General features: G+C 39.6%; 1 protein-coding gene across 12 annotated transcripts in view; it reads right to left on the bottom strand.

Annotated features, from left to right (window-relative positions):
• The window catches only part of MAPK10 (mitogen-activated protein kinase 10), a 143,915-nt gene that overhangs the window by 35,287 nt on the left and 85,880 nt on the right, over positions 1-22,748 (bottom strand). For all 12 annotated transcript variants that reach the window (XM_038178181.2, XM_038178188.2, XM_038178177.2 and 9 more), the window contains 4 exons: positions 17,265-17,434; positions 4,046-4,175; positions 1,808-1,866; positions 309-447 (listed from right to left, as the gene is read on the bottom strand). In XM_038178181.2, the coding sequence (XP_038034109.1) occupies positions 309-447; positions 1,808-1,866; positions 4,046-4,175; positions 17,265-17,434 (498 nt within the window). The remainder of the gene's footprint in view (positions 1-308; positions 448-1,807; positions 1,867-4,045; positions 4,176-17,264; positions 17,435-22,748) is intronic.

The following is a 22,748-nucleotide window of genomic DNA, read 5'->3' as shown; positions in this document are numbered from 1 at the left end:
CTGCATTTTCAAGAGCAATACCCTTTCTCTATATGTTTCAGAGATCGTATGTACTTGGTGATTTCCAGTGTTTATTGTTTGGTTATTATTAATAAGGACGTGACCTTTTTGAAGTTCACGACTAACCTCACTTTTAAAACAGCCAAAAAGCTACTCTGACAAGGGGATGGGCTATGACTTGTAAATGTATGGCCATTTCTCTGGGGGATAGGGCTTAGATCCACAGTACACAAGATACTCAACTGGTTTCTCAAGTCCTCGTGAGGATGCCATTTGCTGCCCTAAGTTTCAAACCCAAGTCTGCTTACCCTGTGAATGATTCCTGCGGAGTGAAGATGCTTGATACCACAGAGCATTTGGTAAAGTAGATAAGACATTCGCTCATGGTCGAGCTCCATCTGAATGACCTGGCACAGATTGGCATCCATTAACTCCATTACCAGGTAACTAAATGAAAAAGCAAAGTTATGAGCTTATCATCTGTGTTGAGGAAGAACTACAGCATCATTTCCAGTGAGTAACAAAGCCTTTCCTTACTTCAAGATGGCACTGATTTCTGCTGACTGGATATAACATAGCTGGAGAGTGGCTAAGCACAGAAATTGCTCACAACCATATCGTCGTGGTGCTCGTCTCTCACTGCACCAACACTGTTCTTGGTGGGCCCTTCTTGATACATTCCCCAGAGCCTGTACCTTACATGCACATGCAAGCAGCACAGAATTGAACCATGCAGAACACAGAAGAGCCACAAGCATCAAAATGACACGACTACTTGGCCTTTGATCATTATGAGGAATGGATACCACAGCACACGTAGGAATCTGAGAGCAGTGGTGCTAAAACATTCATCCCCATGTGAAATGTCTCCAAAACCCTCCTAAGACTGCATGACTAAACTCAGTTCTCATTACAAACAATTGGTCTTGAGCTTCTGGTAAATAAGCTTCACTGACAACCTCAGCAGGACCTTATCCTGGTCCCCTTGAGAGAGAAGTTAATAAGTTGAACACACACAGCTCATTTCTTATGAGACTTCTTAGAAGCAGAGCTGAATCTTAATTATAACAGGGCATCAAAGCTCTCTCAAACTTTGGGGAAAACACTAGCTTTCTATTTCTGTGTGACCTACATGCCTCATCTTCTCCCCAGCACTGCTTATCTCCTCTGCTCTGCACATGTCTGCAGTGACAATTTTATGCAGAAGACTCGTATACCAAAACCAGAACCACACTCGCCACTGCTATCTCTCTGTTGGCATCACTGCTATCAGAGTACAGAAGGGAATACATTTCCATACCATGCATACAGAATATGGGAAAGACTGAAAGATAAAAGGCATGCAGCTATATAAAACACTATTTAAAATTTCACTCAGGGCAGGTTCATGCTACGCACAGTAGTGCTTGTGCAATGCTCAGCAGAGATGCTAGTCATCCTTTACACCTAGCACTGGTTCCCCAGGCAAGTAATTGTAGGCAGTCAAAGGTTAGTACAAAGCCAACATGAAAGGAGGAAATATTTCACATCTGTCTCTCTTATGGGAAATTATTTCAGAGTGAATTGCTGCGTTTCAAAACCTCATGACTCAGGGAGCTGTGCAACAACCATCATTTCCCAAGCAAGCTAACACAACAAAAGCAGGCCCCTTTACCTACTGACACCTCTTCCCATGCATTTGAAGGTAAGTGCAAGTAACTTAGAGGAGCTCACAGCCTTTGTGTTCTGCCAAGTTACTGAGTTCATGGTACACTATAATGCCCCACGTCTCTAAAGCTTTAGTTTAATTATTTCCTGTATTACTTACACATCCTGGAACTCCTCCAGAGATTTCTGTGGTGTGAAGACATTTAATAAACTGATAATCTGAAAAGCAGAGTAAGACAAAAGGAGGAAGACAAGTGATAAAGGTAAGCAGTTGAACCCATTTTGAAGTGAGTGTTAAAGGACAAACTGTTTTCCACTGCTCAGTTTATACCAGCCCTTCTCACTTCATGGCTCAGTAAGAAGCTGGCAACATTCAAAATAAAATGCCTCACACCTCTCAGATTTCTTCAAGGTGCACTTGAAATGGTTTCTGAGAAAGGGATTAGTAAGGAATGATAAACCAAAATGATAACGGTGAAAGGTTCAAAGACCAGCCTCAGCTCAGTCTGCAGGAACAGTCCTCTTGCGACAGCCAGAACTATCTTATATATGAAGAACGCATGTCTGAGGGGAGAAGTAATCAAGGACCATCGTACTGTAAGTAAACAGAAGACCTTCCTTCTCTCTGACATAGCTTCAACTCCTTTGAGGGCACTTATCCACACAAACTGACACAGTTTCCATCCCCAGATGTACTGTATTTTAGTAAAAGCACTTCAAAAGGGCAGGTACTTTCTAGGCTAAAACCGGACTTTTGTTATGCAAGGTGTATTACTTGCTTTTTAAACATGATGGGCTACTGAAAGACACTGACAGCAACATTCAAGGCAGCACAGAGGGAAAACGTGACTTTAGGGATCCAAATTCCTCGTGCTTTCCTTCTTGTGGGTGGGAAAGGTAGGAGATGGAGGCAAAGCCACCACAAAGATCACATCTGAACCTCTCCCTCTCTGCCTACACCACCTCTCTAGGCTTGTCTTGACAATCTTCACCTTCCTGTGCATTTCTCAAAACTCTTAATCAGCAATTGCTGCACTATCATCAGCTTTTATGCAGCATTTTAAAACACATATATTCAAAATGAGTATCACTACTCTGCAGTCCTCTGCTCTTCTCCAGTCTATTCTAAACTAAGTGAGAACACATCATTCTCCTGCTTACATGGAGGACTACTCACCCCCGCATTTTCAAAGCCTGCTGGATTGCTCTGATTGAGGGTAGCTTCAATCCATGTCAGTAGGGAAGAGGCAGGTACACACCAATTGACAAGGTGAAACAAGGAAAAGTCAATGCCCAGAGGTGGGGGAAGAGGACATTAAAGGTGACAAATCCCACTTTTTGTCATTTTAGGGCCAAACCTTTTTCTTTGCATGTGAATTTGTGACTGGTGCAAAGTACCAAACCTCATCTTACATTATACTTTTCAAGCTCATCTACGTTCTGCGTAATGAGAAAGTCATCTCAGGATCCGAGGCAAGAGTAAACGTAGCTAACTGATAAATTCACTCCTATTGAAAGGAAGGGGCATCCAGCAACAGCAGCAGAGAAGGAACTGTAAGAATATAAAATCCTTGGGAAGTCCCTTGAGCAATGCATTGGGGCAATCCTACACAACTTAATATAGCAAGTGTACATACAGGCAGGCAGGCAGGCAGTTCTAAGTTGCTGTTAGCATACAGACATGAGCTAAGTCCACTGCTACAGTTAAGGATATTTTACTTCATTACAAATTCTAGATTTTAAACAACTGGTGGTGGGTGTACAAAACAGGGTAGTCTAGAACTTCCTAATGTTGTATATTTCAACAAGAGCTCTTTAAGTAAAAGGAATGGTGCAACGCATTGTGGCTTCAGAGTTCCTGGTTCCACACTATTAGCTGACATATAAATACATGGAAATGGTCAAGTGCTTTGGGTTCTTTACTTCCTTCAGCATTTTTAAAATAATCATATAATGATGGCCCCTTATTTTGCACAATCTGTACATCTCACATCTGTATGATACTAGATTTCAGATCAAGTCCAGAGCAAGGAGTGACAATTGAGCTGGGTACTCCAGCTCAAGAAACACTGCTTTGAGTCTCGAGCCCTAGTGACAGGAGGATGAAGCCAGCATTCCAACCATCACTTATGTATTTCTGGAAAAACAGTAGACAAGAACATATTCTGCTCTCTCCCCTTCCATCACCCCCCACCTACTTGCTGGGCTCCATTTGGCACAGCCTTTACAGTGGTATATGCAAAAAACTCATTCTCCTATGCTGGCAAATAGTGTCAGAGAGAAGGTAGCCCTTGAGCATACTTTACTTCTCATTTCCCCTCTTGTAAAAAGGCATCCATCGTAAGAGGTTTCTTCCTAACAAACCAAAATGCTTGTTTGTGTCCTATAGAAAACTTACATTTTTATGATTCACACACTTCATGAGGACCAGCTCTCTGTAAGCTCGCTTTGCGTGCGTTTGGTTCTGAAATGGTCTGCTGAGCTTCTTAATGGCCACGTTTCTGTCAAGGACAGCATCATATGCAGCACTGTAGTAATTACAAACACAAGGGTTATACGTCTTAGAGGATATCCTTCATTTCAAAGGGCAAATTCCTGGGCCTCAAGCCTATTATTCCAATTTTTCACCCCAAGAATAGTAGTGGGACAAGGAGAGAGTGTCCAGGGAGAAAAAAAGAAGACATCAAGAGGAAACATATGCCACCACATCAGCAGAGTACAGCACGCACCACTGCTTCTGAACTCTAGTTTCATAGAAAGCTAACATTTATTTTCAAGGAGTGAAGAAAAAAAAAAAGAAAACATTATGTAACTCTAAATAAAAATACAACAAAAACTTGATTTGAGAAGTTCTTTCCTAAAGCAACAATGCGCACTGGGTGTAGTGGAGAGATGGGAGATGCTTTTCCCATCATGATTAAGGACACCTTCACCAGGTGGCTCAGTGAGCAATTTCCCACTTTTATTTAGACTGAGTTTTGTCTTTTCCTTATGATATTTTTAATGAAATCAAATTATTTAATTATTCCTATACACCACATCATCCAGTTCTACTTACAAACCTAGAAAAAGAACAATTTCAGAAAATGTCTTTGTCATTTCCTTTTAGTACTGAAAAAATTGTTGCATATGCTGAGTTAAAAATTTTGAGAACATGAAGAAATACAGGCTGTGGTTTGCAAAGCAGGCTCTTAAAAATGGGCTTCTAAACTCTCTTCTAGCTTTTAAAATATTTTGCACAACTTTCACATATTTTGATAACCTTTCAGAACAGTCCTCAGATCCTGTTCACGATTCCCCCTTTTCTCAAGAAATTAATTCCTGCTTACTGTAGGCATTCAGTGACATTCACTTACAGCATCTTACTGACCATGTACAAAGCAGAAAGCATACATCAGAAGCTTAGTTACATAGCCAACAAAAATTTACAAGCTCTTTAAAAAGCATTGGCAATGTCTGTCTTGAAATACCTCCTCCACCTGTGTGGTTTCCAGTAACACTACTCCTACATCAGGAACACACTAAATACATCCCTGAAAAAAAAGCAGCTGATTACTAGAGGTGGTGAAGAACACTTTGAAGAATACTTTAGTAAACTACTGACATTTGGGGCAGGATGGTGGGATTTCCCCCTGAGAAGGTCTGCAGACAAGGAAAAAAAAAAACAACAGCTTATGAATGTCCTTTGAGATATTCTGAAATTTTCAGGGAGTTCTGTTTCAATATTTTCATAGTGAAACTATTTCAGTTCAAACCCCAAATTTACAGAGAAACGTACAAATAAATAGAAAGCCAAAAGAGTTTAAAATCATGATCTTTCTATATTTAAATGTTTTGCCTCTATCGTTGATGGACAGAGGCTTTGAATATACTTTAGCAGACAAATGTCTCAGCTAATCCATATTACCTCATCATTCAACAGCTTTTAAAAAGAATAGCCCACATAAGACTCAGTTGAGTTATATAGGAATGTTTTAAATCACTTTCATTTTCTATTCATGTATTTTTATTTCATTAGTTATGTCATATCATCAAAGGAGTTACCAAGCAGTAACACCCAAAAGTTTGTCTGTGCAAACATTTTCCCCAGTTTCTGTTCTCTGATAATTTTTCTGAATTTTCTCCCTGTCAAAACAAGAGATACAAAAGCACCAATCTAAAATCAGAAAAACAAAGCTTTTTTAAGCCCTAGGTGTTATGATCCATTTCCAGTCCTCTACGTATTGTAATGGCTGCTTCCTCAACTATGGAGAAAAAGAAAACTAAGATACTCCTTCGTACAGCACTATTTGCTTTGAGATACAAGGATCTCACTTGTAGTTTTATTCTTGCCTTCTATCAAATAAATGGAAGGTGTCCAACCACTTCAAGACATCAATAGGTGAATTCATTGCACCGAGTAAATTAATAGTACTGATGCTTTTTGCTATTCACTGGAGAGAATCTTTTGTTTCCAGACAGCCAACTATGAGTTTTACTACAATGAAATTACAGACACCACACGTAGATCCCCACTCCACAAAATCCTTTCCTCAGAACACCAAGATTAGCACTGATAACAGCCTTCTTAAGACAAACTTCCATCACTGGCAGAAGAGTGGCTGCATGAACAGGTGACTCAAGGGAACAGGAGTAAGAGAGAGTAATGAGCGTCTGAGAACTGATGTGAAAAGGTCAAGCATAAAAGGCAATTTCAAGATCTCCAGTAAGAGAGCGGATTTGCATGTAAACCCTGTGCTCCTTTCTCTGGAAACTGTATTGGAACTTTGCTCAACTATGAAATTATTTTTTAAATTTATATCGTTGCCTATTTTTGTAACAAAGACTATAATTCAACTCCCAGCCTTGTAATTAAATTTTAGTTCTACTTCAATATGAGCTCAGAAAAAAGAATCCTCCAAGCTTACTATCAAATCTCTGGCAGCTGCACAGATGGAAAATGCAGTAAATAAACTCTTCCATTGTAAATTCTGTTTATGACTAGTTTTGTAAGGTAAATGTTAGTGTTAAAACTGCCTTTTTTAAAACTGTAAATAATTTGAAAAAAAAAAAAAACACCAACAATTTAGCAGAGAATAGTTCTAGCCAGATGTGAAAATAAATTCATGACTACTGAGGCTCATATGTAATTATAGCTATTTAACAACTTTTTTGCTGACTCCAGAAAAAAAAAAAAAAAAAAAAAAAGAAACAAAGTGCAATCCTTCTTAGTCCAATGGATTTACACAAACAGCTAACCATTTACCACTAATGCCGTGCATGAGTTCAAGCTGCAAGAATCAATTATCAATGCTCTGTTATCACACACTTGAAGGACCAGGCAATCGTTTTTCCATGCAAGTGAGCAAGCCAAGGGAAGCATTCCAGTTAGACATCCAAGATGCTATTTCAATAGACACAATATAGAATGGGAAGGATCTTTTAATCAATTATCTCTTTTAATCAATAATGAAACTTAACACTAACCACTTCCATTATAATCTACCACAGAACTGACTGACAAAGTCAGAGAAACATTCTTTTAAAATAGACTTTTAGAGATGGGTAGCAAAATGGCAATTTTTGATAGTCTTCAGCTTCAAGACTCTTTGGATGGGGTAGTTGCATCCTTTTCAAGCTCCTTATGTTTTCTCCAGCCACTACTGGACTAAAGCAGCCTTACTCAAGAGATGATGGACTAGAAGCCCAAAAGAGAGGAGAAAGCTCCCAGCTGTCAGCCCCCAAGGACAGGCTGTGAAACAAAGATGTACCACTGAAACTGGACAGTTTCAAAAGTAAAGGTTCAAAACGTAAAGGAACCTGTTAGAGAACTGGAGCTGTCATTCAGTGTCCACGTACTTCCATGTATTTATTAAACCTACTGCACACAAAATCTAGTCAAAAAGGAAAAGACAGATCTTGCTCTTCAGCTTGCCCAAGCCTGCGTTTTATGCACTACCCTGAAAAAGCTTGTTTTCAAACTGTGCCTCAAAGACTTACAGCTCTGGTACCAAACCGAAATCCTCTGAAAATGAGGAAGTTCATCATCCGCTTCGCATGATGGATTTTACATTTAGATATTAAGTATTTCAGAACAGAGAAGAGCACACTTGGCACATTTTATCTATAGAGTATCCTGGTCTCATGTCTCATTATGTTATGGTATCGCTGAAATTATTACTGCAGCATTTCAATATATATTTCCTTGCGTCACTATGGCAGACTTATGCTGTCTTCCACTTTGCAAAATAGAGCACTCCAAAGGCCCTGGTTAAATTCAAGTGTGTTTTAGCTGACTTGTGTTTTTTTCAAGTTGTTAGATTTAAAGCTCTCTGGTTATCTGCACATTAAACAAGAAAAGGTGATTTAAAGAGGTCTATGCACATTTGTGTGCAAAAATGTAGGGAAAACAATAAAAAACAGAAAAACTGCTCACTTGAACAGTCATAACTGTGCTTATTGAAACAAGACTCAGGCATAGCTAGAAGAAACTACTTGAAAATCAGCATCTCCCCCACTGGATCTGTGGTGGTGTGTATCTGGGTAACTATCACCCTAGAGATTTTGTTCAGAGATCCGAATGCACATGTGCATTTTCTTAAGAAAGCAAACACCAAAAAGTCCAAGCCCACACTTCATGCAATCCCTTTACTTTCACCAGGATTATAAAGTATTGCTTTTGTATTCATGGGATCCGCAGTGCAATTTGAACACCTATTATTCATTCTAAGTACTGCACTCAGCCCCATTGCTTCAAATGTCAAAGCCAGGCAGCCCTTTCTAGCAGAAAAAAAAAAAAAAAAAAAAGGAAGTGCAGTGAATTTATATTTCTAAAGGTAAGAAGATTCAAAAACTTCACTGTGAAACCTATTTCACAGTTCAGGCAGATTGAGACAGCCATTATCCTCTCAATTTTCAGATTTGTAGTCTGAATTAAGATGGCTGAGCCACCATAGAGAAAACAATGCAAGTTGCATGGATACAATGCTTATTTTTAGCCAACATATTTACTACTTAACTGCACTCGACATACTCCAACAGTGCTATACTGTAAATTCTCCACTTACCCTACTGCATAAAACTATAAAACCACAACATAATTCACTGTGTGGCAAAACAAGCTATACACTTCTAGAACCACTGGGAAAAACGGGAATCAGAGGCTGGAATATACTAAAGAAAAGCAAGCTCTGGAATAAAATTTGTCCTCGTCTACTTCATGACAAATTGTCCTGTTACTATGCTGAGCCTGCACAAATTACTTTTTTTTTTTTAAAGAACAACTACACATGTGAAAATACCAAATTTGTTGATGTTAACATAGTGTTCTTTCCTTAAAAGCTCTAGCAGCTCTTAAACTCTGTCACCATCATAAACCATAAGCACATGAACAGAAGCTCCACACCATGTAGAGACCACAATCACATTGATTGAGCTGACAACTCAGACGCACAAGCTTATGCTCTTTTGGTTGTACAAAAATAGCTCTGCGGCGCTCTCATCTGCCGCTTGAACTTCAATTTAGTCATCTTTCTAGTTACATGAGCTGGTGATGCCCTAAAAAAGGCATCTCTTTGGAATCCACTGCTCAGTTTTGTAGATGGATGCAGGATGAACTCCTTTCTCAGAGCCATGCTCACTCACAAGAGCTGCATCGGGACAAAGCGTGAAAGGCAACATGGCAACAGCTGTCCTGTTCCTGAGAGGTGTGCCAGGTGATGTAGAATAGGTACCATTTTAGTTTTCCTGGTGATTAAAATATTAAGGAGAACGCTTACATACTTCTCATTTCTATATATTCCACTGATTTTTATACTTAGTTCTCTAAGTGACTCAGTTGTAGCACTTTCTGACAGAGCTGTCAGAAGAGAAGTGGTACTTTCTGATTCTGCATTTATCATGCCACTAATTCAGTATGTACTCCGCACGCTGGCAACTGCCAGGCTAGGAAATTCAGCCTGGTCAGTGATACAAACCAGCATTTTTTCATTCTGTTTTTAAAATCCTCTAGACCAAAATGCTTTCCTTCATGCAAGTGACGCTTAAGAGATAAAAATTTCTTGGTTTCCAAACCATGCTGCAAGCTTGAGAATTTACTGAAGCCAGAGCAAGGTAAAGATCTGAAAAATGGATCAGAGCTAGGGATGCTTATTAGTGTTCCATGACAGAAAATACAAGGGCAAAAGAAGTTGCTATCCAATTTGTAGTAAAACCCAATCAAGTCCAATATTCCATCTGCCCAGCATTAGCAAAGGGGTATAAGAAAAGAAATCTGGTGAGCAATTTCCAGATTTGATGTTCTGAACTCTCAGGAGGGTACATACACTTGGGACACCTTTCAAGGTTTGTTAAGCGTCAAAGCAGCAAAGCCAGAAGAGTTCCAGTTCCCTCCTTCAACAGCCGTGTACAGGACTAAGGAATTATGGACACTAAGGAAAAGTCTGAGCAGAAGCAGAGTCTCTAGGACTTTCCAACTGGCAGTCATGTGATGATTCTGTTATTCTTGGATCTGCAGACTGAAACAGAACAGCTACTGTCTTCCATACCCACCTCACATTTGTAATTTAAAAAACTTAGTGGCTTGTCTGATGTAGAGAACAAAAGCTGTCAGTTTAAGGAGAAAGAAACAGTAACATTTCTTGCTGCATTCCTCAACTGCTTAAAAACCAAAAATTCAAGCAGCACTGAAATCATATTGTCAGCAAGCGATCATCTACAACGTGATGAGCATAGGAGGAAAAAAAGTTATTATAAAAGATTAACCCTAAAAGTCTACTTAAACTCTAGTTTCCCAAGGCAAACCCCGTGACCTCTGCAAGGTTATTCCAAGCAGAGGCAAATATTCACAGATGCTGAAACATTATCTGTTGGTGTTCTGGGAGGGAACAAAGCCAATGCTCACACTTGGGTCACATTTACCCTCCCTGCCCCTACTTGATAACTAACTCAACCAGCCCAAGCTGCTCTAACTCATCCAGTATGCTCATGTCAACTGGAGCAACTCACAGTGAGGGACATCTCTGACACAAGAAAAGATAGCAGTGAGTGAAAATGATGCTTTATCAGGATATAAAATATTTCACCTGCTGTACAGTAAGCCAAAATGGCTCACCACTTTAAACAGAACAAATGAATATGTCACTTAAGTTGTAGGGTTGCTCTGTTACACCAGAACCCATCAGAAATTACAAGATTTTTCCTGATTTCCAAATGCATTTTTCATTTGTAAATGGGCAATGAATTTCAACTGAATGGAAAAATTTACTACCATCAATACAGAAAAGAACAAAAGCAAGAAAACAAACAAAACCAAAAAAAATACACCGATGTCCTCTTGGCCACCTGCTTCTCAGTCCTCCTCCTTACTGCTGCCCTTCCCAACTGCCTCTTTTTTATCACCAGCTCTTTCTTTTCAGTTCTCCCAATAGCACCATGCAAAACATGTCTTATATTGTTCAAAAACTTCACTTAGGCTTCTTATGCAATCCTTTGTTTTCTATTTTCTTTCTGGTTTGCTTAATATCTGTTACATTCTGGTTCTTCACCTGTCCCCTGTGTTCCTGTTTGTTGAAGGAAAGCAAGTCATTGGATGACAGACAACCTTTTGCTTTCTGTTAAACAAGGACTGCGATGCACTGACTAGTTAATTCCAATCCGGATTTCCTGAGTGAATTGGTATTTACCTGCATCTGATTTCCAAGCAAGGATAACCAGAGACTACAGGAGAAGCAAGAAGAGTCTTAAAACTGTTGGATGTGACAAGGTACAGGAGCAAAAGAGATGCGATATGAAGAGGAGGAGACCTGGCAGAGGCCATAAGAAAGCCCCTGGTGGGGTAAGAGCAGATAGGTGCTTTTCATCCATAAAGGGAGTTATGAAATATTACCACCTGATAGCCAAAGACCTAAATAAAAATGAGTTATTAACCACCACAGAAAGACCTAAGGCCACAGAAATGTCAGTGACTTCTCTATAGCCACAGAAGTTACTAACAGCTGATAAACACCGGTGTTCTTTTTTAATGGCACTAAGAGTCACAGATGCTTAACCATATCTACCCATGACCACGAAGAAACTCTCTCTCTACCTAGGAGCTATACTGAGCCAGCTGGAGATCCTGGGTGTCACCTCTCTCACTGGAGCCACAAAGTGCCTCTGCAGCACTGCAGCTTATCACCAGGTTCAGCAAATACTGCTCTTAAGGTTCGTGCTCTTAGAGTTCACAAAAGCAGGTTGTGCACAGACAGTTTCTAAAGCAGCTGATTTTTTTTTTTTTTTTTTTTTTACACACATCTGCACAGGGAAAATTTGGTCTGGATTTTGCCTGCTGAAGTTTTGTAGTCATGGAAACTATACAGGTTATTTAAGGCAAAAAAAAAAAGGAAAGAAAGATGGAGTCAGAGAAATAGGCAGTCTTGAGTACTTCAGAGACAGCCTCTGATCTCTGTGCTCGCGGGGCACACTGTGGCACTTTTTTATTGCATATCGTTTGTAATGCCCAGAATTTAAATTACATTTTCGATTTCTATGCACTAGCGAAGGGGAATGAAACACGAGAAGATAAACATGAAATACATGGCAACTATCTCCCTGCCAGGAGTCTCTGCAGTTAAGCAGCAAAAGGACATGAAAAAAATATTTGAGGGATATTTTTGGTTAAGTAATTACATGTAAGTCCATATCCTTTCATTCTTTTAAGCTTTCAGGAGAAAAAAAAAAGAAGATACAAACAGTAATTCTTGTTCAAATGTGACATCTCAGGTAGCTCTGTCATTTAAAAACAGCTCTACATCCTGTCTCAGGTTCTCTCACACACTGTTCCTGTACATATTTTTGTTTTCTTCTTGTTTCTTAAAGAAATTAGCAGACAGAAGTAGTTTTAAGAATCAAAGCAAACATGAAATATAAGCTGCTTATTCTTAAAGACAATTAAATTAACAAAGCTGACTTTTTCAGATGTGTAATGTAGAGTTGGACATATGGCAGCTAGCTATAATCCTTAGGCAGGCCAACCTGAGTTATTTGTTCAGTCATTAGCAAGAGCATCACAAGACGTTCCCTCCTATGCAAGCAAACTGACTCTGAGTATGTGCTATTATGCCAATCCTAATAACACTGCCTTCACAGACAAATCTGCCCAATTTAGATAAATGTATTCACTCCTAATATTCCGGAGCCCAAACCCACAGAGATACTAAACCTCTACTGTTTCCACTGGGAGTCACTCAGCACCTTACAATTCATGTGCCAGTGATTCAGAGGCAATTTCAACATTTGCTATTTTCTGAAGAACTAAGTCATAGATTTTGCAGAATGAAAAAACCAGAACGTGCTGTTCCAAGTATAAGTCAGATGGTGATCAATGGCTAACTAAATACATGTAATTAATTTTTTGGCATTGTAGGGCAATGGCATGCTAGCAAATCCAGAGAATACTACAATGTAAATGCAAATTGTCATTGGAGAAAAGCGCTGCAATGTTAAAATGAATGACTGAAGCCTGAAACTTGCTGTCAGTTTCCTTATGGTATTTCAAAATTTAAGAAATTCCTAAAGTGGAAAAAAAAATAAACTGGCAATAGTTCAAACCATGTACTCTTGGGAGAAATAAATCTCATCGAGTGTTGCCACTGTATGAGACAAAAAGCAGAAAATGTTTTTAAATTGCTATGCTCATTTCACTAGCAGTGCAGTAATAGTTCACAGTGCAAACTGACAAGGTATTTGCTATATTCCTCATACAGAACACTTGTACAGCTCTTGAAAGGCTGTCTTCAAAAACCTCCTCAGGAGCAGAGTGTCAAAGCACATCAGCAAAGCATACAACAGCACGAGAAACTTAAAACAATCTGAATTAATGGATACAAATTGGAGAATCTTTAACAGAACAGGATAAATCCGCAGCAGCCATCAACAATTTGAAGTGCAAAGAGTCAGCAAGACGTGACTGCGGAAACGAAATGCAGATAACCCAACTCAAGATGTGCTCAGCACTGACTCAGGAAAGAGCCTACAGCCAACCAAATTAACACTGCCACTCCCTTCAGGGCCAGGGAAATTGTACCTGTAACTGGAAGCACTGTTCATTCCTTTTTGTTTTTCCTGAATAATGTGTTCTTTCTTTTCTTCTACCAAAATTCCTGCTCTGCTCCATGATGGGAACACCTTTGGATTTCAGTGGAACTAGGTTGGTTTACACAAGCAGACACACTGACATCTATCTATTTCACCTTTGGCACCAAGAAACAAAAATATTATTGTCAGGGCATGGTCCCACCTTTCATTTATTGATTTCCAGCTATAGAATAGAAATAAAAATAAGCAATAGAAATACAGTAGTGTGTTAACTTGATAACACTCAGGTGCCCACCCTTCTTTGTCCTTTTTCACTACACCACAGCACATGCACAACCTTCTTTCCTTGATTATTGAGGGCTGGGAGTTGAGTATGAAGTGGCAACTCCATTTTTCTTCAAGTTTTACCACTACTCCCATCGCAGTATCCCTTTGGAGCCTTACACTCAGACCAGGATTCAACTGTGCTACACAAAAATGGATATTAAGAATAACGGTCATACAAAAAGAGCTTGTGTTTTTGCAAACTCAAGAATTCGATGTTCTTCACCATTTACGAGCCCATTTCACAGAGAAACTTATCATATTAAATCAAAATCTACTTCTAAATGGCTCTGTTGATTCATTCAGTCTTCAGTGACTTCTAGAGGCCTACAGGAAGAAGCAGGCTACCCTAAATTATATACAATAAGAAAATATTTTTAAAATATATGGAGAATTAGAGTAAGTTTTCACCTACAGGACACTTCCCTGGGACAGCTCAAGGAGAACAGCAATGAAAACAAACCTAATATTGGACATGGCACAGTGGACAGGACATAACCCCATCAACCACCACTCTAACTCCATCCCCTGAGCCTGGGCACTGTGGTGGCTGTTTCAGGGAGAGAATCCACAGGTGGATAACCAACCAGGAGCACCATCAGCACAACACTGTCAAAGGCAAGAACTTTGCACTCCTTAATATTCAACCACCAAATAACATTAAATCAGCAAAGGAGAACAAGCCTTAGACAACACGGCAAGCTATTGCTTGACTTATTGTTATAGCAAACTCGAAAAGACTACCTGCTTCATCCTCATGCTCAAAGAGATCAAAAAATCACTCTACTAATTCCCAAAAAACACTCCAAAATTGCCCAGTTTACTGCTTCAAGGATAATATTAGTCTCCTAAAGATCTGCAGATGAGGAACCTTTTTAGGGGGGTTCTAATGCTTCCAACTGAAGAGTTCCCGGGTCTCTTCAAAACCATCAGCCTGCTCTCATGCTCCTCTCCTGGAAACATTTCTCCAACAAAGCCAAATTTCTTGCATAGCACAGAAAGCATAAAGCGCAGCCCAGCTAATGCTCCTCTGATCAGTTGACACAGCACTAGACAATATCCCAACATCTCACAGCATAAAACCCGGTCTTGAGTCTTCAGAAAAAAAAAGAAGTTCTTTCTTCAGTATTTCAGCTGAAAGACATCACCAAGCTCATCTCGCCCAGACAACTCAGTCTTCAAGAGCTAACAAGGTCTTGCAATAATGGACATAGCTATAAGCACCAACACAGTCCTAAACAGGCCCAAGTTCTTTGTAAACTACTACTACAATCTTAATTGCTTGCATCCCTGCATATATAGGTTACACCTTTGCTGCCTACCTTGGAAAACAAGACTTTCTCCCTGCCTCCACCATAAATTCCAGAGCCCCCATAGCCCCTTCAAATTGTTTTTAGAACATTCCTACACAATGTACTTTTTCTAGACATCACAGGCAGCACGATATTATCACAGACGGTACCAAAACTGTTAACTGCAAGCTATAGCAAAAAAAAAAAACTCAAGATCAGCTGCCTTGCTTCCAGGCAAAAAGCACTCACGTGAAACATAAAAACTACCCACTCCAACATCAGCATATTTCTGGTGATTTTCTGGAACACAAGAACTCCTCTCCATCCACCCTTCTCTAAACTGTTCATATCATATCCACAGGCAAGAAGTGACCCGGCTCTTGCCCTCCCTTATAAAATTAGGCAGTTGTCACCTCTCCTCCCTTCTAACATTGCAGAGTGGAATCAAGTCCCTGTTCTCCATGTGGTTTAGCCGCTACATATCTAATTAAACCCAGAAAAGCACAGTCAACTTATTTTTACCTTTGAATTTTTCTGTTTCTATTGCAGACCAAAAGATCAACTCATGGTCAAAAGCCTGTGTACTTTTCCTAACTGTAACTCTTGGTCCAATAAACAGTAAATTTGGTTTCATGTTTTGTTTTCACTTGAACTTTTTGTTGTTGTTTTCTCACTTGATTTTCTGTCCCAGGACATTTCTAACTTTCCCCCATCAACTCCTTGTATGAAAGACAAATTCCTATAATATTAATTTTATTTTGCTTAACTTCTATTTTTTGTTGTTGCTGTTGCTCACGTTTGATCATTACAGCAATTCAGTTGCAGACAGACTCAACAAGATCTGATTTTATTCTAAAACAGACTATAGTCAGTAGGAAGAGAAAATATATGATACTTACTTAAGTGGACAACTGACATAGACTGAACATTGTTAGTGCTTAACACAAAATCATATTTATTCTTTAGAACCAATTTTAAAGTAACATTTAGTCCTCTACTGCTTAAGATATGAAGTACTTGATACTTTAGATTAATCTTTGGACTCTTGTGTTCTCTAAGTATACTAAAGGTTGGATGTGACAGACGGAGGACTAAGGATGTGTTGCTATTTGTTGTCACACTGCCAATTATAGTGCCCATGTCAATGATCCATGGAGGTCTGCTTCCCTAAGTTACAAGACCCCATTGTTTTCCCATTGCCTCTAACTACAAGGTAACACACACTACATCAAAGTCAGAAAACAGCAGTGATAAAAGCAACAGATGCAATTAGGTTTCACCTCGGATCAATTTATAGAGATATAAATGTCCCACAATTAAGCAGGCAACAAATGCCCTCACAGAGCCATTTAAACACATGCCACTTCAATTGAAATTAAAGAGCCATTTCTAAAAATGCAGCCATAAGCCAAAGAAAATGTTGTAACCTTTGACCATCATTTCAAATTCCATAAACCTTTTGTATTATTGAGATAAAAATTTGTCTTTTGTTTCCATTTTTCACATCATTGCAACACCTCTTTCAAAAACAAAAGAAACATTTGGCAGTTACCTCGATACAAAAGGCTTCCGTTCCCAATGCTTTAGAATGCTAGCGGATGTGACCACTTTCTATATAGCTCTCAGTGACTTTTACTGTACAAAGACTAAAATTACAGGGTTTACTCAGGATATAATTTGCACTGCCTCTGGAAATAGTGCCACAGTTGTCAGTTATAGTAAGATCTTTCTCCTGCTTTCTTGCTAGTTGCATTTTGCTATGTGGAGAAAAACCCTGTGCTAACACTCGCACCAGCAGCAGAATTTATTAGGCTCCTTTTGCCTCAGGATGTCTGTTGCCTGACTCTTATTTGTGCAATTTTAGACAATGTCTGTGATTAGCAAACTGTGAAGAAATGCAAGAGGCAAATCCTATTTAAAAGCATAAGAGAAACTGCTGATACTCACCAAACTATTCCCTGAGCCCCAGAGCCAATAGGTTTCAAGTTCTGGTAGCGTTTGAGAACTGTGAAGGTCGAGTCACCTACTTCCACACTGTAGAACTGGTTGTCAACTTTGCTTTTGCTCATGTTGTAATGTTTGGCAATATATGACACATCCACTTGTTTCCCAAATCCCTGTTGTACAGAAAAAGGGAAGGGGAGAGGGAGGGAAAGACATAGAAACGAAAGCTGGTAAAACATCAGAATATTGATGAAACACAGTCAGCCTAGTTTTCAAATATAAATTCTTGTCATTTTAGGCTCATTGTCAGAGATCTGCATGAATCCTCAAATGCTTTCAAAGATGGTGTCAAAGCCTCTTTCTCCCAGGAAGATACCATAAAAACCCACTGATTGAAGGCAGCTGGTGAATTCTCCAGCTGATGGGGGGGGACACAGTTACTCTCAGCTACTGGTCTGCACTTGCCATTGCTTTGTGACTTCTGGCTTGTGTGTTTGTGCTGATTCTGCCCTTATTTGTATAGCAATAAATACATTATCTTAGAACGAGCGGACTTGTATCAGTATGGAAGTGAACAACAGACACAGAAATCAGACTCTTCATTATTTGTCTGATAGAGTTAAATACTATTAACTCTACATTATTGTCAAATAAGCTTGTTGAGATGAGTAGTAAAACTTTCCCTTAGTGTATGATAAAGGCCTTGAGAGCCTTTCAAAAGGAGCTGCAAAATAAAACAGATCAGTTGATGAGAGAATTGTGACCTGACCTGGTTCCTGGACAGTATTCAGTAGCTCAGGGGATCCTCAAGTTCTGCATTTCTAGGGATAGGAGAGTTGTTCTCATGATCTTACAAATGTGTTAGTTCCCAGAGAAGACTAATTTTCATCAAACAAACACAAGTTACTGCAAACTTTTTGTGCTTGCATAGCAGCTACCACTGCAGAGCAGTAACCTTCCTTGTACTTGGGGAATTATTATGCAAAAAGTTCCATTATAACCTTTTTACCACTGCCAGTAAGCTCCGTTCACTGAAGATTATGGAGTAAAGTATGAAGAAACTTTTAATTACATTAAATTATGTAATGACGAGATAAAATTCAGAATTTAGCAGTTCAGTTTAGGATTTTATACTATATGATGCTGAGCAGAGGCTGCAGAAGTTCAACCTGTTACAGACTTGCCCTGAAGTAGCTGATGATTCATCCCCCAAGTAAATGTTTTCCCGATGTACAATGTTTTCTCTGAGGAGGAGCTGAGCCCAAATGTACACATCTTCTGCTGCATATGCCTCTCTGTCTGTGCATACATTTCAGCGCTCACAAATGCTGCTTCTCCATTTTCTTTCTTGCTCTATTACAAATTGATTTTCCAAAAGGGCTGAAAAATCAGCCATGCTGCATGGCTAAACAATACCAAATTGAATTTTGATGGCAAAGAAAAATGAAAAGTTCCTTTGGAGAATATTACTTTTTCGTTGTAAAATGACATAATTCTAATGTCCCATGAAGCTGGTCATTAAAAACAGAAAATTTATTCTGCCAAGAACTCAGGCTCTCAGGTTCACCTTATGACTGCTAATATCCTTTTTCTGTCACGTATCTGACTTGAGCACTTGCTGTCACTGGACAGCATTGGTTAAACCTAACCATCTCATTTAGAGACTTGAAAACATTCTAACAAATGTAGCTGTTCATTCAGACAGAAAATCTCATTTCAGAAGAGCAATTAGAAACATCATATTTACTCATGAAGCAGACACAGGGCAAAGGATTCCCTGTGCCGGCCCCCAAATGCAGAAAAAGGAGGCACATGGACACCGAGCCAGTGCTAAGTTCAGGGCTAAAGAGTGGAGTAAGTCTGAAAGAGGTATGAAATATTCCCATCCGATGAACAAAAATATGCATCTCATTTGCACTTGTGTAACCTTAGTCTTAAAACTCCTTCCACTATGTGAAGACAGATGCATAAATCTGGCCAGCTCAGCTGCTCACAGACCTGGCATTGAGAGGCTTAATTTTAATAATATGCAGGAATTAATTCCCGCTCTCCCTTGCCAGACCAACATATTTGCAGAGTGTTTTGTTCTGATGCCATTATCAGGGCGATGCAGACAATAGTCAACATTAGCACCCGCTACTCCGAAACCAATGTTATGTAAATATCAGCGTAATTATGGCAATTCCTTCCTGAGCATGAAGCACAGCCAGCTCCTCTGGAGGTACAGACAGCATGGCTTTCTCAAAGCAGGCAGAGGACCAGACTTTGGCCTGGGAGAGCCAGGACAGCCAACAGCACAGAGGCTGTACTGGTGGAGAGGATGTGGAGGGCTGCAGCCGGTGAGAGCACAAAGGAAGTAGTTTTGGTTGTTTTTTAAAAAAGAAACTTTTTCTAAAAAAAGCAGAGGGTGGTAAGGAGCTTTGGTAGATGAGACCAACACCAAGAATTACTTAGAAAATTCAAGGCAGGATGATTTAGTTGTAAGTTCACTCCAAGCAAAATGCTTCTGGCAAGCAAGGCAGGCTTCAGCTCCAGGGCCAGGCCAATTAGTCTTCAGGTCAGCTCCTGACTTGCTTCCTGCCTTTAAAACCACACTGGTAACAAAATGTAGCAAAAATACTCTATTTTGTTGATGTATATTAAAGAGAAAATAAGCAAAATTAAAACACAGTAAGCCTACTGCCTAAGCCCGAAGTACTGCTTGCTTCCATAAGAACGGTGGGATGATGATATAATTATCCTTGTCACGATCGTAATTTAAATCAAATCCCTAAACCAATGAATTAACAGCGTTAGTGGATTAATCACATTTGAGCACATCTCCAACCGAGACAACATGTAATCAAATCACAAACCATCTCCGAGTCAATACAAAAGTCACTTCCTAAACACCAACAAGGAAATGACAGTTTTGTTTTACTCAAAGTGCAGCTAAAACGGCTTTACCCTAAAGCAAGGAAATTCATGCTCGTAGCAGAGCACGTCAGTGTCAGTTTTCATTTCAAATCCTGATTAAAAAGGTCTTCTCATCCACGTTGCTGATATCAAAGCAACATGGACAGCACACTTGGGGGTCTTTCTGTTCCAGTCCCAGTGCCCACCACGGCCCTTCCACATGTGGGAATAAAAATGTTGGTATTGCACAGTTTCATTGTTTAGAGGGCAGGAATGTGGTATTGAGATATGCCTGCAGTGATAAGAAAGCTTAACAGACAACCTTATAAAATGCAGACAACCAGAATCCTTAGAGCAATTAGGCAGAAATCACTGTGTAAGAAACATCACCACCTCAAAGAGTATAGAAGTCAGAAGAAATTTGGCTTATAACAGGCCGGCAACTGGAAGTCATGTATTGTCTGTGAAGCACCGGATAGATTGTGAACCTGGATTACCCAGTCAATGGGGAAGCAGGGGAGGGTCCCGGTCATCAAAATCTCACCCACAGATCTCAGTGCTGGCACAGCAGTTAATTGGCTCCTTTCCTTACAGCCTCCCCCTGCCCTCTTTCACTACACACCACAAATGACACCCAAATCAGGTTTTCCTCTGCAATGCTTACAAACTCTGTACTGGTGGCTTACGTTAAAACTTTGATGATCTGACAGCAGAACAGGAATTCTTCGCATATGCTCTTCTGTACTCAAAACACAACCTGCTTTTATAGCTGGCTGATACTGTCACCTTAAGAAACCAGAAATTAGCACTTTATTAAGAATTACCTGTGGAAAAGAAAGGTGCTTATACACCTGGTGCTTATTGCCAATTGGGTTTACTTCAGAAGTCACATTGCTGATGGACAGGTCTTGCAAAGGTCTTCTAGAAATTTCATCGCAGTTCATAAATGTTCAGGTGAACTTGAAATGAACTTGGGCAAGTTACAGGACTGGGACTCCAACATAGCAGTAAACATTGCAAGTGTGATTAAATTATCAAGTGCAAAAGTCTCCATCCTTTTCACTTGGAACAAACCCTAACAAGTTTCACAGACCTCTGGTGCAACATGAAAAGTTATTGCTGACAGACCAACAAATGACGGATTTGAGCGTCATTACTCTGTGGCTGCCACGGACATTTAGACAAGGGAATTACAGTCTGAACACTAGCCAGAATTTAACTTTCTTTTCCCACGTACAGGAACGCACACACCATTTTCTTTGACCAGTAACAAAGCTTGTAACACGTACCTAATGCTATCCTCCTTCCTCTGCATTGGGAAACTTGAGGGTAAGAGAGGGAAACAAATTTTTCAGACCCGACACGATAGCCATCTGAGCTGGGTCAGTTAACTGGATAGCCGTATCTACAGTTACTTGCCTCATATCCCAGCCACTCGGGAGGGCAGGAAACCAACTGTCAAGACTCAAGGGTTTGAGGTGAAGGAAAATGACACTTTCACCATAATTAAATGCCTAGAGAACATGCATCTTGTTTTCAGAGAACAATTATTTAAAAATTCAGTCCAACTCAACTTACTGCCTGAAGCACAGCTACAAGCTGCATATTTTTGCTTTTTTGTTTTGTTTTACAGCATGGAGAAGGGTAGAAAGCACAACAGAATAATGCTATTGCTTCCTCTGTTCTGAGGGGAATTATTTCCTGATACTATCCCTGTTTATTTATCGATTTCTACCCCATAAAAGCAGTATATAGGCTGTTTTTCATTGATGGTTATTTGTTTCTGAACACCATTCGTCCCGTTATTAATAAGCTGAAAATACTGTGACTTCTTACAGCTCTAAGTCTCACATACACGTTAGCTTTTACAAATACAAGCCATTTAGCTTAAACTGCCACATTAGCATGGTTCTCCTTGCACTTCACAATCAGAGCTGTATGAAGGTATGGTAATAAAAATCAGCTTAGGGGAAACTTCCCCTCAATATTAGTATCCATCCCTGCACGTCCAGACAATTATACATCCAGGAAAGCCCTGCTCACCTCTGTGCATCTGTAAAGCCAACAGACCTATTTAACTGCTGTCCTCCCACTTGCATGGCTGTAATGCTCTCAGAAGATTCAAGTGCCAGAATTGTGGGATTAATGGACATTTGCTGAACCTCTGCTTTGTATTTAATGGTCATAGGTTTTGCTAGATACAACTGGAACACCACAGAAGCTCACATTTTAGAAATATCAAGTTCCTTTGCATAGAAAGACCTACAAGATTATTTTTCATTGTGTATTCTGTATGTGCTATGTTTATGGCAGAACTATTATGTCCTCTTCTCACCATTAAGCCAGTCTTCTCATTTATTCTAGCTTTCCCTGTACTCTAACACCAGAGATAGAGATGAAACCTCCTACAAAGAATATCAAATATTTTTTTCATCTTCTGTGCACCTACATTTAATATTAGAGGTTTTTCTCTTATCAGCCACATCACACCACAGTTCCTCATTCTCTCATCTCATTCTGAAACTATCCCTTATTTTAGTGGTTCCTGTGTGGTCACAGGTTAATTCTCTGCCTTCTTTTAGACCCCCCTCC

This window comes from Anas platyrhynchos, chromosome 4, assembly GCF_047663525.1.
Source record: "Anas platyrhynchos isolate ZD024472 breed Pekin duck chromosome 4, IASCAAS_PekinDuck_T2T, whole genome shotgun sequence".
Lineage (NCBI taxonomy): Eukaryota > Metazoa > Chordata > Aves > Anseriformes > Anatidae > Anas > Anas platyrhynchos.
Note: the sequence above shows the minus strand (reverse complement) of the source record. Positions and strands in the feature narration are given on the sequence as shown.